This window comes from Neodiprion pinetum, chromosome 3, assembly GCF_021155775.2.
Source record: "Neodiprion pinetum isolate iyNeoPine1 chromosome 3, iyNeoPine1.2, whole genome shotgun sequence".
NCBI lineage: Eukaryota > Metazoa > Arthropoda > Insecta > Hymenoptera > Diprionidae > Neodiprion > Neodiprion pinetum.
Genome location: NC_060234.1, coordinates 5,377,152 through 5,392,989, shown reverse-complemented (window position 1 = coordinate 5,392,989; position 15,838 = coordinate 5,377,152). Strand labels below are relative to the sequence as shown.

Below are 15,838 nucleotides of genomic sequence, written 5' to 3'. Positions count from 1 at the left end.
CCCGCGCAACGTCGCGTCCCAATGAATTTTCAAAGTTTTTCTACAGACCCAAGCATAGATCGATCGTAGATCGAATTTTCAGAATCGGGAAGTAAATTAACCCTCTCATTTTACTTCCTCCTCTGTTTCCAGGTGTGACGTTCAAGGCGCACAGATTGATCCTGGCAGCATGTAGCAAGCATTTTCAAGAGTTGTTCGAGGGGATGCCACCCTCGCCTGCGGGCTTGATCGTCATCCTCGACGGTACCAGCGCCCACAACATGACTGCACTGCTCGAGTTCATGTACAGGGGCGAGGTACACGTCTCTCAGGAATCCCTCAGCTCCTTTCTCAAGGCTGCCGAGTGTCTCCAAGTACGTTACTTCCTAATTTCACATCGCCTTGCGCTCAACGTTCGCATCAAAATTTTCTCCCAAAGAAATTGAGCTTTCCAAAAAATAAAAAAAATTTAAAAAAAAAAAAAAAAAAAAAAAAAAACATTCATCGCAAGGAACGTATTATCATTTGCAAAATATATTCTCTCTCACACGCGCCATGCTTCAAAATCGAGGGAATAATTTCAACGATATCCGAAGACAGAGACAATATTTCACAAGGTTTTCTCTTTCGGTTGTGAAAATTTTAACGAAAAATGGCGGTGGGTATTAATTTATAAACTCGTTCGTTAAAGTCGTGAAAACTTGAAACGACGTCGAGCTTCCAAAACATGAGTAATTTCTAATTTGTTGGCGATTCATTGATTTTCAAATGTAATCCGAAATTTCGTCGACGATGACATTTAGCATTAAGGTAAAGAATTCGAATCTTTCGTATCGAATTTCAAACTTTGTAACGAAAGCGGTAAATAATTTTCTTTCTCCGAGTGAGATTTATTTTTGACCACACCACCACACACATATATATATATATATATACGAGGATGTTTATTTTAAATTTTTTCCCTTCTCTTTCTTCTTTCGTCATTCTCTCTCTCTCTCTCTCTCTCTCTCGTATTTCGATTTCCCTCAACCCCCATCCCGGCAGGTTTTCAAAGCGGTAAACACGTGTTACCCTCCGGTGGTTTGTCATCCCTCAGGTAAAGGGTCTCTCGATAGAGCACGAGAAATTGGCGGTGGCTCAAAGGCACGCGGCGGAAGGCAACAGCTCGTCGGACGGCAACGGCGGGATCGGGGGCGGCGGAAGTGGGGCGGGGGCCGGAAATACGGGAATCGGCGCTGCAGGCAGCGTCAGAAAGAAGTCCCCGACCCCCGTGCCTGCCCCCTCAAATGCAACAAACTACTCCGTGCCCACTTCACACGCCACGACCCAGCACTACTACGACAGTCCGAGGAAGAGGCTCATGAGGTTCGAATAAAAAATAAGTAAATAAATAAATAAATAAAAATCCAAGATTCAAAATCAGTGCTGTGCGATCGATCGATACGCGATTTCGATCAAGAGTTTTTTCCATTCATCGATTGATCGATGGTCACGATTCGTGTACCGATTGAAATGAAGAATTGTTATTAGGTCAACTTCGATTAATCGTTGAAACGATGAAACGATCGATTGAAACCGTCGATTGGTGGATTTGTCGGAAAAACGATTACCCGAAATCGTCGATCGATCGATTAGTCGGAATAACCAAATAATCGATTAATCGCAATGCGCTGTTCAAAACCTAAATTCAAACCTCAGGATTCGCTGTGATTTTTGTTCGAAAAATTTGTTCAGATTTTTGTTTCGATGAACAAATCTCTTTCAAATTCATTATAATCCACAAATTTGTATTCACAAGGGTTTGTTATATATATATATGTATATATATATATTTTTTTTTTCTCATTTTTTGGTACAGCGAAATTTTTCGAATTTAACGGTACCGTCTTTATTTTTCCTGTCGAAAATTTCAAGTTATCGATCGTTCGAAAATCATTCAATTATTTGAATTTAGATTTTGAAATATTGTAGAAGAAGCATTTTTTACCGTACAAAACAAGAGAAATACTTCAATAACGTCACTTCTTATTCTTCTTCTCTTGAAGTTCTCACGAAACGAATTCGAAAAAATATATCGAACAATCTCGCGTTCGGGATTTTTGATTATAATTTTATCATCGGCAAGTCGTTACAACAAAATACATACAAAACGAAACTCGGGTTATGAAATATTCTTTCTTTTCGCCAAATTTTTCACTCACCGCGAAAGAAACCTATCGATTCCAAAACGCTTCTGCGTAAGAAAGAAATTTGAATATCTTCCCGATACGGTTATTACACACTTTTTTCCCTAAACTATCGACTCTGCTCAATGTATCGAAAATTGCGTTTCGACTACTTTTTGCTATTTCAACCCTTCCGATCGCGCGATCCAGTTTTGCAAATAAAGAGAGATAGAAAAAAGAGGAAAAAAAAACGTAGGATTTTGCATGGAATATAAAGAAAAAACAAAAAAATAATAACGGTGCCACCCTTAGTGGCTCGCGATTAGCCGTGACTAAGGGTGTTAAAACTACACGGTCAAACGTATATACAACCCTGCGACGAAAATTCAAATTCAATTCGAAAATGCGTCGTGGGACCAAAAAATTGGAAAAAAAAAAATATTAAAGCAACGGTAAAATTTGCAGCGAATGCGAATATCTCTAAAATCTATCGCCTTCGTAAAATTCACCACCCTCCGCCCCTTTTTTAAAAAAAAACCGACCCCCGTCAAGGTCTCCGAGCGACGCCGACGCTTTGGGAAGAGCGAGCGTGCTTCGTGACGGAGCGGCGTTTCGTCCGGCGTCGGCGCCTCACCCTCTACTCCTGGACAGCAACCTGCATTCGCATTTTCCCCACCCGACGGACCAGCCGTCGCATCCCCACACAGCGCCCCACACACCGACGGAACTTGAACGAGAATTGGAACGCGACAGATCGGAGGAGAGAGGGAACGGTGAGCACAGAGACAACGGTGCCGAAGGTGCGTCTTCACACCCTCCAAACCCGCCACCGCCACCCCCTGAAACCCCGTAAATTCTCTTCAATTTCCGCCGAATTGAAAAAGAAATTCGAAATTTTTAACGGGCTTGTTTTTTTTTTTTTTTTTTTTTTTTTAAATATATTTTGTCCCGTTTTATTGTTGTTGTTGTTGTTTTTTTTTTTTTTTTTTTTTTACCGATCTTTCGAATCTAGGAACGCGAGATATTTACGAAGGGGTCGAAGTTCCGAAAGCGCCTTGTTCCGAATTATTTGGTGGCGGTGAAACTTGGAAGTAACGAGGAGATCAAACTTTGATGAAACGACAGAGTTTCGAACGGTCGAAAGATCGACGCTACGGATAAAAGTTTCGAAATTCAATTATTCGAAAGTTCAAGTTTCGATGGAGTGAAATTTTTCTAAAAAATTTGATTTCCTTGCCTCAAGTTTCGCCGCGAAACGAGAGAAAAAAAAAAAAAAAAAAATTGTAAATTCGGCGTTTTCGGAACGTTTCAAATTTCGAATTTCAACCCCGCCCCTTATCGAGTTGTTCGACAGGCTTGATCCTAGATTTAAACAGTCTACGTTCTATTAGCGCAATTTTCACGCAAATCGGTCAACTCGATCTTGATTTTATCGATAACAAAAAATTCGAATATACATATTTCTACTTTGTTTCCTCGTTTCTCCGTCATTCGGAAATACGGCAAAAAGTAACGCGATAAAAATACGACCCAACAATTATCACGTTTAATTTCTGCAGCCGCCTCGCCCCCAGAGTGTTTATCATTATCATTATTATTATTGTTATTTTAGTCGTTGTCGTCGTCGTTGTTGTTTCTTTTTTTTTTTTTCTCTCTCTTCGTTTTGTTTTATTCAATTTTTTTTTTTACCCCAACTCACCACCCCTGCAACCCGCTAAAAAACATATTCTCGCGCAGACCTTCGGATAAAACAGGAACCAGGTCTATTAACGGACAGAGAAAGGGCCGAAAGGTTAGCCGAGCGTTCATCCGGCGAGTCTTACGGCGGCAGAGGCGGAGGCGGCGAATCAGCCGCGTATAGCACTCAGGGTGATCATCTAGGGCAGCATCAGGGCTGCGGAAATCTGGCACCCATACCTCCGCCACACCCTCCAACTCCCGACCTCAGCCCTGCGCCCGCAACGCCCGCCACGTGGAATTCAAAAATCAACAAGGCAGGAACCGTGACGACGCCGGATGGTGAGTCAATTTTACATTTGTTGTGAAAAAAAAATTTTATTCCCAATTTTTCAACGACGGAAATATCGACTTCATTTATTTCCACCTCTACGATTCGTATTGTTACCAATCGTTCATCTGCAACTCGAAAGTATGTTTCAGTGAAATTCGAGGTTAAAAAATGTGGCCTCGTTATCCGAATTTGGAAAAAAAAAAATCGTTTTGCAGGTTTTTAACTGACTTCAAATTTTTTTTTTTCTTCACCTTGGTCGACGAATATGATATACGTTTTGGATAAAAAAAAAAAAAAAAAGTGAACGTTAGTTTCGCAACTGTAATCGGAAAATCAAGCGTATCGTCTGTTTCTTTTTCCTTTTTTCTTTTTTTCTGTACGAACGTATACGATTAATATTCCGATTCGGATGAAAATTATGGCTATTCTTGAACAGCGGAAATTTCGACTTCATTTATTTGCAGCTCCCCGATTCGTTTTATTACCAATTGTTCGTCTGAAGCTCGAAAGTATGTTTTAGTCAAATTCGAGGTTGAAGTCTAGCCTCATTATCCGAATTTAAAGAAGAAATTGATCTTGCAGGTTGTTAACCGATTTCAATTTTTTTTATTTTTTTTTTTTTTTTTACCTTGATCAAAAAATATGATTGTTTTGGGTAAAAAAAAAAAAAAATTAACGCTAGTTTAGCAACTGTAAACAGAAAATCAAGTGTATCGTTTCTTCTTCCTTCTCTTCCGTATGAACGTCGGATTAATATTCCGATTCAGATAAAAATGCTTGATCACAATAATAATAATAATAATAATAATAATAATAATAATAATAATAAAAACTGTTGTGAAAATTAATTTTGAACAGATTTTAAAGAAAAAACAAAACGGTAAAAAGAAATTATCGTAAGTTTCGTACGTTATGATATAATAAATATATAACGCTGCTTGGATAATGAAATAATAAAAATGGTTCGATACCGAAATTGTGTATCACGTAGACCCGTATGACAAATTTTAGTGTGCGTACGACGAAGCGTACGTGCAGCGATAAGGAAAAATTCATCGCTTATCGTGTTTTGTTCGGATATTACACAAACCGCGGTAACGTAAACATTCTGCACACGTGCAAATACGCATCTTGTACATGTATATATATATATATATATATATATATATGTATGTGTATAATATTATACATATAAGACGCTTGAATGTGCGAATATACGTGTAATAGATGCGTGCGACGTGTTTGCGGATGGATTAATTGTCACAGTCGTGCGTAAAAAATTCTATCGTAATTTAATAGATGTAATAATGAAAGTTTGTGACAAAAAGAAAAAGAAAAAAAAAACGCATTTGTGAATATCAAGGTATCGATCTCGTTTTAAAATAACGATGCGCGAGGGGGGAAAACGATTTTATTTATTCGAGAATGAAAAACACATGTCGTATACTGAGAAAAATTTCATTTGTCACAGTAACTAGAAAAATTGAGTAAAACAGGTATCGTTAAAAAAAACTGTTTGAATATCGTTGGAAATACGAAAAACGAGGCACGCCTAAACATTTTGCGCTATCGTCGATCATTTTTTGGTTATTGCAACGCAAAATCAGTTTCCGAGGTTTACTCTACGTTTTTAGTTAAACGAGGCTTTAACTTACTTTATTCTTGCACAGGCATTAAATTTCCGCGACAATTGCTAGAAAATCTAGTAACAACGATCGTAATGATAAAGAATAGCAACGGATACCAGACTTTCCGGTAACGGCTAGAAAACTAATTTTCATTTTCTACCTGGAACAATATTTTGCGATTGTTGTAAAAAATGAAAATAGTTAAGGACTGAGCGGTAACCGAAACTAAAAATTTCACTCGGGTATATACTATAACGTGCCGAATGCACTGTTGAGTTTATAATCATATGTCACACGTCGCTGTCGTATCTGTATCATTCAATCATAGATAAATTGATGTTGTATTCGTACATGAATATACACATGTATGTACATACAGTTGTGTGAAATTCTCACTTACAACTTGCGCGCTCGAAAAATGTAAACACATACGTGTAATGATTACATGGAATGCGGCGAATTCCGTTATCGCCATTTTATAATCCTCGCGGAGAGCGGATAGTATTTATTTATACATACATATATACATATAAATATATATCACTCGGAGGAGTGAAAATATTGATAATTTAACGGAAAATGCATGTTGGTATTGTTCACGTGGTAGGTTTATTATTGAAAATATGAATATGGGACATTCCACGTGAAATTTGTAACCCGTGTACCGCGTCCCCTTAAATTTGGATAATTTTTTTTCAGCACGATGTTTGCAACCGATCCCAAAAGGGTGTCGGAATTTTTTTCAAATATATCATATTATTGTGAAGTACATGGGTTATAAATTTGACGTGAATGCCCTACATGTTACAATATGTGGTATCTTGTTTCTTTCAAATTGTTGTATTATCGCCTAGTCGTTGAGCCTGTGAGGAAAAGAAAAAAAGAAAAAAAAAAAAAAAAAAATACGAAAAACCAGGATTTTTGGGAATTAGGAATAGAATCGAAGGTAATTCTATAGATCGAGTGACGTATTTTCATGCCTATGACGTTGGTGTAATGAAACTAACTTTTACCCACGGCTTCGCTCCCGTGGTTCTGAGGAAAAACAAGAGGTTTTAAACTGGCCATGAGCCAGCCCTCGAACTTCCCGTTCTCACACCGCAGCGGTTTCCAAGTTTATAGTGAATAAAAAAAGAATGACATTGAATTCGAATTTTATTTTGAACCACTGTAACGGATCCACCATTGAAAATTTTGGATTGAATGTGCCAAATTGAAATTTTTCAAATCTGACCTTGGATTCGTGGTTGGTGATTTAAAAAACCTCCCGGTATTAATTTTCGTTATAATCCATTCATCCATTCTCGAGATATCATCGTTTATATTTGATGCTTTTTTTTTTTTTTTTTTTGGGTGATTTCTTATTGCAATAATTGAAAAATTGCCGAATCGATCAAAGCAAAAATCTGATCAGTTTTAGGTTTGAAGAAGCCGCGTCGATTGAGACCAAAATCATTGAAATCCGATAAATCGTTTTCTCGCGATTCACGCACACGCACGTGATTTTCGAAATTTTAAAATGCGGAATTATAGTAAAAACTGATCGTATCATTTTCGGTGCGATTACGATAACTTTCTTTTTTCTCTTTGAAAAGCAGAAAAATGAGAAGTTAATACCGTATTATTTGTCAATAAAACACCAATCCTGGTCACAGTACGGTGCAATAATAAATCAGTATGCTTTTACGTGCGATAAAAAGTATCCCGCATTGTTTTTTTTTTTTTTTTTTCACACCAAGGCTTGAGATAATTTCTTATAAAATCTCATGAAAATCCGTCGCGCCGTTTTAGACACAGAATTACGCTCCAGATTCATCCCGCGGGGACCGCGAATTTTTTTTTCTACCGTAAAAAGTAGTTGGTAGATAAAAAAATTACGTCGATCGGTCGCTCCGTTGCTGCGTGAAGAAATGTACAGTGGAACAAACGCATTTTCGCATTTATAATATTACTTAGGAACGTCGAAACGTTGTTAATATCATGTATATATATATATGTATAATATAATATACATATGTACAATATACATACATAGATTGTATAAAATTCTTGAATTCGTCACATGCCGACCACCGTCATCGCGCGTGCATAAACGTCCACCTAGACTTTGTAAAATACGGCGGGTACGTGTGGGAATCGGTTGAAAAAAAACCAAAAAACAAAAAAACAAAAAAAAAAAAAAAAAATATCCAGTACAATCCAGAAGCGGTTAGAAGTAAGTAAAAAAGTTGACTTCAGGGACGCGAGTATTAGGAGTTCGTTGAACCTGATAAACGCACGTGCGATTGGGTTCAATGTCAAAAATGTGCATATGGTAGTGTTATATATAGTATAGTATAAACCCCACCCTCCACCACCACCACCACCACCACACACATCTTGACGTCTCCTCTTTGCTGTTCCGCGAGTTCAATAATCAAACACGCAACGAGAAAACCAGTCCCACACCCAACGCACACACACACACACACGTAGGAATAAAGTTTAATACAAACGAGGATCAAATCGCCTATCGCGTATCGTATTTGCACGCATGTGTAATAACTAAATATTCGCACAAACACGCGAATACAGTTAGGCAAAAATTAATATACATGTGTGTATGTATATATATATATATATATATGTATATATATTATATGTATTCGTCCGCGAGGTCGTGCGAACCGTAGTTTACAATATGCATGTGCCTTGTCTCTGTCTATGCTGTGTTCGCGCGCGTGCATATCTACACACACATGTAAGACACGATATTATATACTACCAACGCAAACGTCAAAGACTCACGTCGCAGCAAATTCTTGAACTCGTTCAGCGGTTCGCGACGACGTTGTACGATTTTATAACATGTATATATATGCATATATATATATATATATATGTACACACAGACATTGTATTATGTACGTAAATTGATAACGAGACACCTGTCGTTCGATATATTTAATACATTTAATTATATATGCATATTTAACGCGTCAAGCCTCATTTTCGAGTTTTTATGAAGGGGGGGGGGGGAGGGATTTTTACAGGTATAGGAATCTATATGCATAAAAGGGTCAATATTGAATACCTGACACCTAGATGGACGTATTATATACAGAAGGTGAAGGGTCAATTCTTCATAGGTTTTGCGGTACACTATATGCAGGGTAAAGGGTTAAATCATCGATCCGGATAGATTCGGACAAGTTCGGATAACTTCGGCTAAGTTCGGTTAGGTTCGGGTATTTCCGAATAGATTCGGGCAGGTTCGGTTAACTTCGGCCAAATTCGGGTCAGGTTAGGTTAGGTTAGGTTAGGTTCGGGTATTTCCGGATAGATTCCGTCAAGTTCGGTTAAATTCCGCTAAATTCGGTTTAGGTTAGGTTAGGTTAGGTTAGGTTCGGGTATCTTCGGATAGATTCGGGTAAGTTCGGATAACTTCGGCTAAGTTCGGGTAGGTTCGGGTATTTCTGAATAGATTCGGTTAAGTCCGGTTAAATTCCGCTAAATTCGGTTTAGGTTAGGTTAGGTTAGGTTCGGTCATCTTCGGATAGATTCGGGTAAGTTCGGATAACTTCGGCTAAGTTCGGGTAGGTTCGGGATTCTTGACACGGCAGCGGCGGCGGCGGCGGCGATATCCTTGTATAATATATAACGATTATATTATATCGTACAAACACATGTGTTTCTGTATTATATGACGGTTACGTGCGGAAAAAATTTTTTTTTCGACATATCTACTATATCTGCAGTAGTGTAGATGTGTGGTGAACGTATATTTACGTGTATACGGTGTTGTTATACGTGTAGCTTATCATTCCGATGTGTCATTGCCGCCTTACGTTATATTTTACACGTGTATCTATCCGGGTGCATGTATGTATGTATGTGTGTATGTATGTATTTATGCACGGACGTGTATAACGTTTATCGAAATTCTGATTTTCGCGCGCGTTTGTTAGCGGCAAAGAACGAAACGATTCTCATTACGATTTTAAGAATATTTCCTTGTTCTTTTTTCTTTTTTTATTATTTTTTTTTATATTTCGTTTTTCTCCTCGTCGTTATCTCGCACGTTCGAATCAATTAGCTGTAATTCTTACCGGCGGGGGGAGGAAACCCGAATCGTCGAAGAAGGTTTAACCGAGTTCAAGCAACGTTATTTTTTTCATCGCTGTTATTATTACAGATCACGTAATATTTCATATCGAATTCCGGGTAATCGTGCGAATGTTTGCAATTACAGATGTTGATAGTGAATCGGATTTCACGGGGGAAAAAAAAAAAAAAATTACGAAATCAACCGGCTACTTATTACAGATAATTAAACGGTGTTTACGAGTTTCCCTGTCGAGAGAAAAAAGAAGAGACGAAAATAAAAGAAAAGTAATAAAAAATCCACATCACCCATACGCGAACAATCGCGATACACATACATTTCTATCTACCTATCTATTTACACGAAATACACGATGAGCGACGTAATCGCGGATACGCGTAAAATGTTTTATTCTTTTTCTTATTCATTCTCTTGTCTCCTTTTTTTACTCTCGCGCATTCTGTATCGCAACGTAGTATCGCTTACACGTTGTGTAAAACTCGTATGTATGCGTGATACGTGTTTACATTAAACGCGCGCGTGTGTGCGTGCGTATATAAGGCGCGTTTGCGATACACGCGATTATGTAGCACGCTGTCAAAAGTCTGTTGATAATATTTCGCAGCGTACTCTTGACTTGCGTATGCCGTGTTAAAGTTGCTCGATCGAATTTTTGCGACACACATATTTTAAAACATTGCACACACGTGTCAAACTGCGTTTCGTACTTTATACCTCTCTCTCCCTCTCTCACTCTCGCTTTCCGTCTCATTCTCACACGCGGGCGAATTTTCACTCGCTCATTATATATATATATTATATATATATATATTGAAATTACTTTTGAATACAATTTCAATGTCGAATAACTCTTAAAGGAGTGAATTTCATGAAAAATGTTAAGAGACCTTTTTTGTAGAGCATCAAATTTCCCACAAAAATAATGGCTTGATCTATGAAAATATTGATTTTTCCGGTAATTACAAAAATCAAAAATTCAAACAATAATTTGAAAGAACAAATCAATGTTTAAGGCACGATTACAAGGAAACGGCTCGATCTACGTCAATTTAGTAAGAGAGCTTTTTTGTAGGAAATTTAATTTCCTTCAAAAATATGGATTGATAAAATTTTTCAGATTGATAATTAACGGATTTTGGCTAAAAAAATGCGGTAACTGTTAAAAAATCAATAGCTGTAACGATACACCCCTTACTATTAATATTAAGGGCTCAAACTTTGTGGATAATTTTTATTTGTCGTCATGAACAATGTTTTTACAGTACCATTAAAAGAAAAAAATTCTTGGTTTTTTTTGCCCCAGTCTAATATATACGTTTGGAAATAAGAAATTTTTCTTTTTATCTGTTTTTCTTTTCCTTGGAAACGTGCTGAAAAGTTTCATTTAGGTATGAGAATACGTCTTTTGAAAATTTGAGATATTAATATTGATATCAAGAGGTTGCAAATCGCACCTTTCTATTTTCCTCAAGTGAAAACACGTGAAAAATTCGATTTATTCAAAATTTGACGACCTGTGCCTGCTGAGGTGTTGTTGGTTTGGCATTTCGGACGGAAGATGTTATTTTGATGCGCAAAAATTAGTACGGAAAGTAATAATTTGCAAATTTTTTCACCACGGCAAGTTTGTCGATGGTGATAGAAAAATATTCTGTGAAAAGATGAGCGTTTTACGTTATGTGGAAAATCGCGCCAAGTTGATTTTGATTTATATATAAGTAATATTTGCGCTGATAAGAACATTTGTGAATATATATATATATATATATATATATATACATATCGTAGTCTTGAGTGTAATCTTTTATGTTGATAGTGGCATACATTGTATGTATCTTGAATTTAACTTGCAGCCTGCACGATACTCCGAATCGAGGCATCTTATCGGTTACCGTAATAATTATCATTGATAATTCTGGCGCCCTCAGTTAGTCGATTAAAACTTACCGGATTATGACTATTATATTGTAAAGCTTTGACGACCTTGCTTTGACGAAATTTTTCTCGTTATAACGGGTGGATAAAATGTTCAGTTACTATTTTTCACTATTTTTAAGACAATTTTGTAAAGTTTTTCGATTTTCGTGTTCTGAATATTCATCGTTGGTTGAAAATCTAGAAAACGAGAAGTGTTTCTTTTTACGGCAAGTAAAAAAAAAAAAACGTTTTTGCCATCAATCCATCATTATAACTCTTGAATATTCGGTGTTTGTAGGTCTGAAGAAAAGCTCGATATTTTCGTCTCAATTCTGAGATCCGTTACGAATTTTTGTTTTTTTTTTTTTCCACCAAGTCTCCAGACCATTTCGTACTCTAGTTATATAATATATAACCGATCGAAATAAACGTTCGTAACGAATTTTGAGTAAAATTCATAATTTTTCGACGTCTTTCAATCGAAGAACCAAACTTGACGGAGTCCTTGAAAAAAAAAAAAAAAAATTGTTCAACTAGATAAAAGCTCAAGCAAGTCCTGACGCTTTGTTTGGAAACTTGGAAAAATTTCAATCCGGTGTCACAGGTTTCGAAAAAAAAAAAAACAGTCCGAAAATGAATATCGCGATAACTTAATGATTCTCTCAGGAAAATTTTTTTCTCTCAATTCGTGATAACAGTCCAGGAAACCTACGTTCTGCGAGTATAAACTTCCAAGCGTATCTGTTATTGTTTCACCAAACCGAACTTCCGGGAAACTATCGTATGATTTTGCGCATAAAGTATAAAAAAGAAATGAAAAAAAAAACGGTGTGGCTGCGCTTAATTATAAGTGTGGTAAACCAGTTTATCCCAGTTCTTCCTACCAAAGTGATATTATTATCGTACCTGCAATACTTATACATTATACAGGGTGGGTCAAAAAACGGGACCGATTTGAAACGTGAATAAAATCCGAACGCCTTGACCGATTTTCCAAAACGTAGACGAAACGAAATTTCAATCTCCCATCGACTTGTTAAAAACCTGCGCTTGTTCAAGAGCGTTTATCTCAACAACGATTAATAATTTTCTAGATTTTCAAACGTGAAATAAAAGATTCGTTCGTCCATTTTGGTGAAAAAAAAAAAAATAATAGTAATAATAACAATAGTTCTCACAAATCGGCTGAAGCGTTTGGATTTTATTCACGTTTCAAATCGGTCCTGATTTTTTTTTTTTTTTTTTCTTCTTCCCCCTCCCCCCGCGTATTTACGCCATCTTCGAAAATCCGAACATTACAGATATTATACGGAACACGGAATTTTGATTCTAAAATCGTGTCGATAAAAAAAAAAAAAATAAATAAGTAAACGAAAAACGAAAGTCCGACTCGAAGAAGGAGGAAGAAAAAAAAAGAAAAAAAGAAAATTCGCAAAATTCGTCAAGTGGAATTCGAAAGCGATAAATGTTCTACGCTCGGAAAATAAGTATAAAAATATGTTTCTTCTTACGAGCTGTGAAGGAAAAAAAAAAAAAGAAAAATCCGACGCATTTTCGGCACCGAAATGCGCCCGACTCGATACATACGAAACAGAGTCGAGGGCATCGGATCGCGGCGTTAGATTCCACATGTTCGTTCTTATGCCGACGTCTATAACTATATATAACTATATACATATATATATATGCCTCTGCGCTTGCGCGCGCGCGTAACTTTTTACAACTATACATGTACAGTTTTTTTTTTTTTTTATTCTATCCGTTCGGTTACAAAATGCAACGCGAGTTGCATCACCGTCGGCAGTTGCACGTGGAGTCTGTCCGGTGTTGCAACTCCTGATCTGCTGCTGCCACTTCTTCTTCTTCTTCTTCTTCTTCTTCTTCTCGTGCTTATTCTTATTATTCTTTCTTTATCTATCCACCCCCCCCCCCCCCCCACACCTCCCCCTCCCTCTGTCTCCGTCTTTATTTCTCTTCGGTTCTTTATATACCGGGATACGCGTACACTTGTACAAAAAACCATTCACGGAGAAGGAGTAATTTCTCATGGAGACTGTTGGAAACGAGAAGAAGAGAAGGTGAAACAAAAAAAAAAAAAAAAAAAAGATAAATAAAAAAAGACTCGTCGGGAATAAGCGTTGATCTTACGTCGCGAAAGTTTCGATTCGGCACGTAATAGATGAATAATAATTAAAGAGTGGAAGGAAAAAACGGCTCTACGTTACCTTGTTTTCTTTTTTTTTTTTTTTTTTTATTCTTCGAAAAAAGCAAAGAATCCAAAAATTTCCTCGCGAAACAATTAGCCTTGGTACGCGAATATATCGCAAACCGTGAAAAATTATTTATATAAAATTATATAAATTAAATTAAACCCGTTACGAAAGTATTATCCTGAATTTGATGAAAAATCTTTTCGCGCGAAGAGCAAAAATTCATGACGAACGAATTGATTAGCGGTAACTTTATTGTCGGTTGATTGTAGAAAACAAAATTTGACCATTCGTTTCGATCACGTGAAAACGTTTGGAGTAAAAGAAGAAGAAGAGGAAAAAAAAAAAAAAAAACATCGACGTAAGAGCTACTCGATTATACAATTCCTGAATTTAAACTCTTTCTGCATCGGTGAAAATTTTTTATTTTTACTTCCTTGCAGAATTTCAACTCCTAATAAGGATATCCGTAACTGGGATAAAAACAAAAAAAAAAAAATGAGAAAATTTCTGTGACCAAAGAAAATGAAACGAGAATATCGACGTTTTTCAAACAATCAATTTTCGCAAGCGTCGAAAATTAATCTTTGGCTAATTATCAAGGTCGTTCGTAAAATGCTTCTCGGTTTTGTCGTTAAATTTGTTAATTAATCTTGCTTTTGTACCGAGTATCGTAATTATATTTTCACAGGCAAGTACGTTGTTTTTTATTTATTTTTATTTTTTTTTTTTTTTCTTTGCGTTCGTGTTGTCAGCCATAGAATATATCGATGGTAATTTAGGCCAAGTTCGCGTTCAATCTGCCGCTGCTGCTGCTGCTGCTGCTGCTGCTTTCTAACGACGTCCCTGCATCACGGCACGAATTGACGCGGTTATTTCGTTACGTTTCCTTGCGTCTTGCGTTCTAACTATATAAAATAAAAGTGGGGGCGGCCATCGGGGCCGAACGCTGTTGCAACACGTAATATTGCCCTCGAGAGCCCGGCGTGTAACAAAAGGAAGAAAGAATGCGACGAAGACGAACAAAGAAGAATTTATTGTCGTTTTTTCCTTTTTTTTTTTTTTTTTTTTTTCTCTTTTTTTCTTCCAGATATTCTACAAATCGGAGTAAAAATGTTTCATCCTCGAATCGGCACCGAGAGAAATTTTTAGTTCCGGTTACCGCTCGGTCCTTAAATATTTTCCTTTTTTACCATAATCGTATTTTCGATAAAAAAAAAAAAAAAAAATAAAAAAAAACAGAAAAACACTCGATTTCTAAAACACGTCCAAAACGTTTCAAAATCGCACAAAAAGTGTCTCTTTACTCGAATAAAGATACCTTGAATCCATACTATCATTTCGTGAAAACGCACGTGACAAAATCTATCCAATTTTCCCTATCATCTCTGAAAACCACCACAGAAACGGTAAGTTTGAAATAGTGAAAGAGTAAAATTGTGATTTCACGCACCTTCTGCATACCTGGCTGTAAATCGATACGCTATAATATACACGTAAATACACCGTTGCGCGTTAATAAGCGGAGTATATATATATATATATATATATAAGGTATGTGCATATAATGCCAGGCACATAGCGTGCGTGCCTGCAGACTTTCTCTGAACTTTCGGGCCCCAGGTTCACACGATCTTGAATCTAAGAATCTCGCTCCCCCCGGGCCCTGTCTCTCCTCTCCTCTCCTCTCCTCTCCTCTCCTCTCGAGTCTTTCCTCCCACCTGCAGCACCCCCGCTCTGTACGAGATGTGTAACCCCGTTCCTTATACCGAGCTCTTCGTACCCGTGAAAAGGATCTCGCGCGTCATATGCAGCGTAGGTAC

The 15,838-nt window shown here is 37.1% G+C and overlaps 1 protein-coding gene across 1 annotated transcript in view; it reads left to right on the top strand.

The window, feature by feature from the left end:
• chinmo (Chronologically inappropriate morphogenesis) overlaps nucleotides 1–15,838 on the top strand; it is a 90,087-nt gene that overhangs the window by 50,483 nt on the left and 23,766 nt on the right. Inside the window, exons 3-6 of the mRNA XM_046615131.2 lie at nucleotides 133–353; nucleotides 1,076–1,344; nucleotides 2,697–2,944; nucleotides 3,882–4,163. Of these exons, the coding sequence (XP_046471087.1) occupies nucleotides 133–353; nucleotides 1,076–1,344; nucleotides 2,697–2,944; nucleotides 3,882–4,163 (1,020 nt within the window). The remainder of the gene's footprint in view (nucleotides 1–132; nucleotides 354–1,075; nucleotides 1,345–2,696; nucleotides 2,945–3,881; nucleotides 4,164–15,838) is intronic.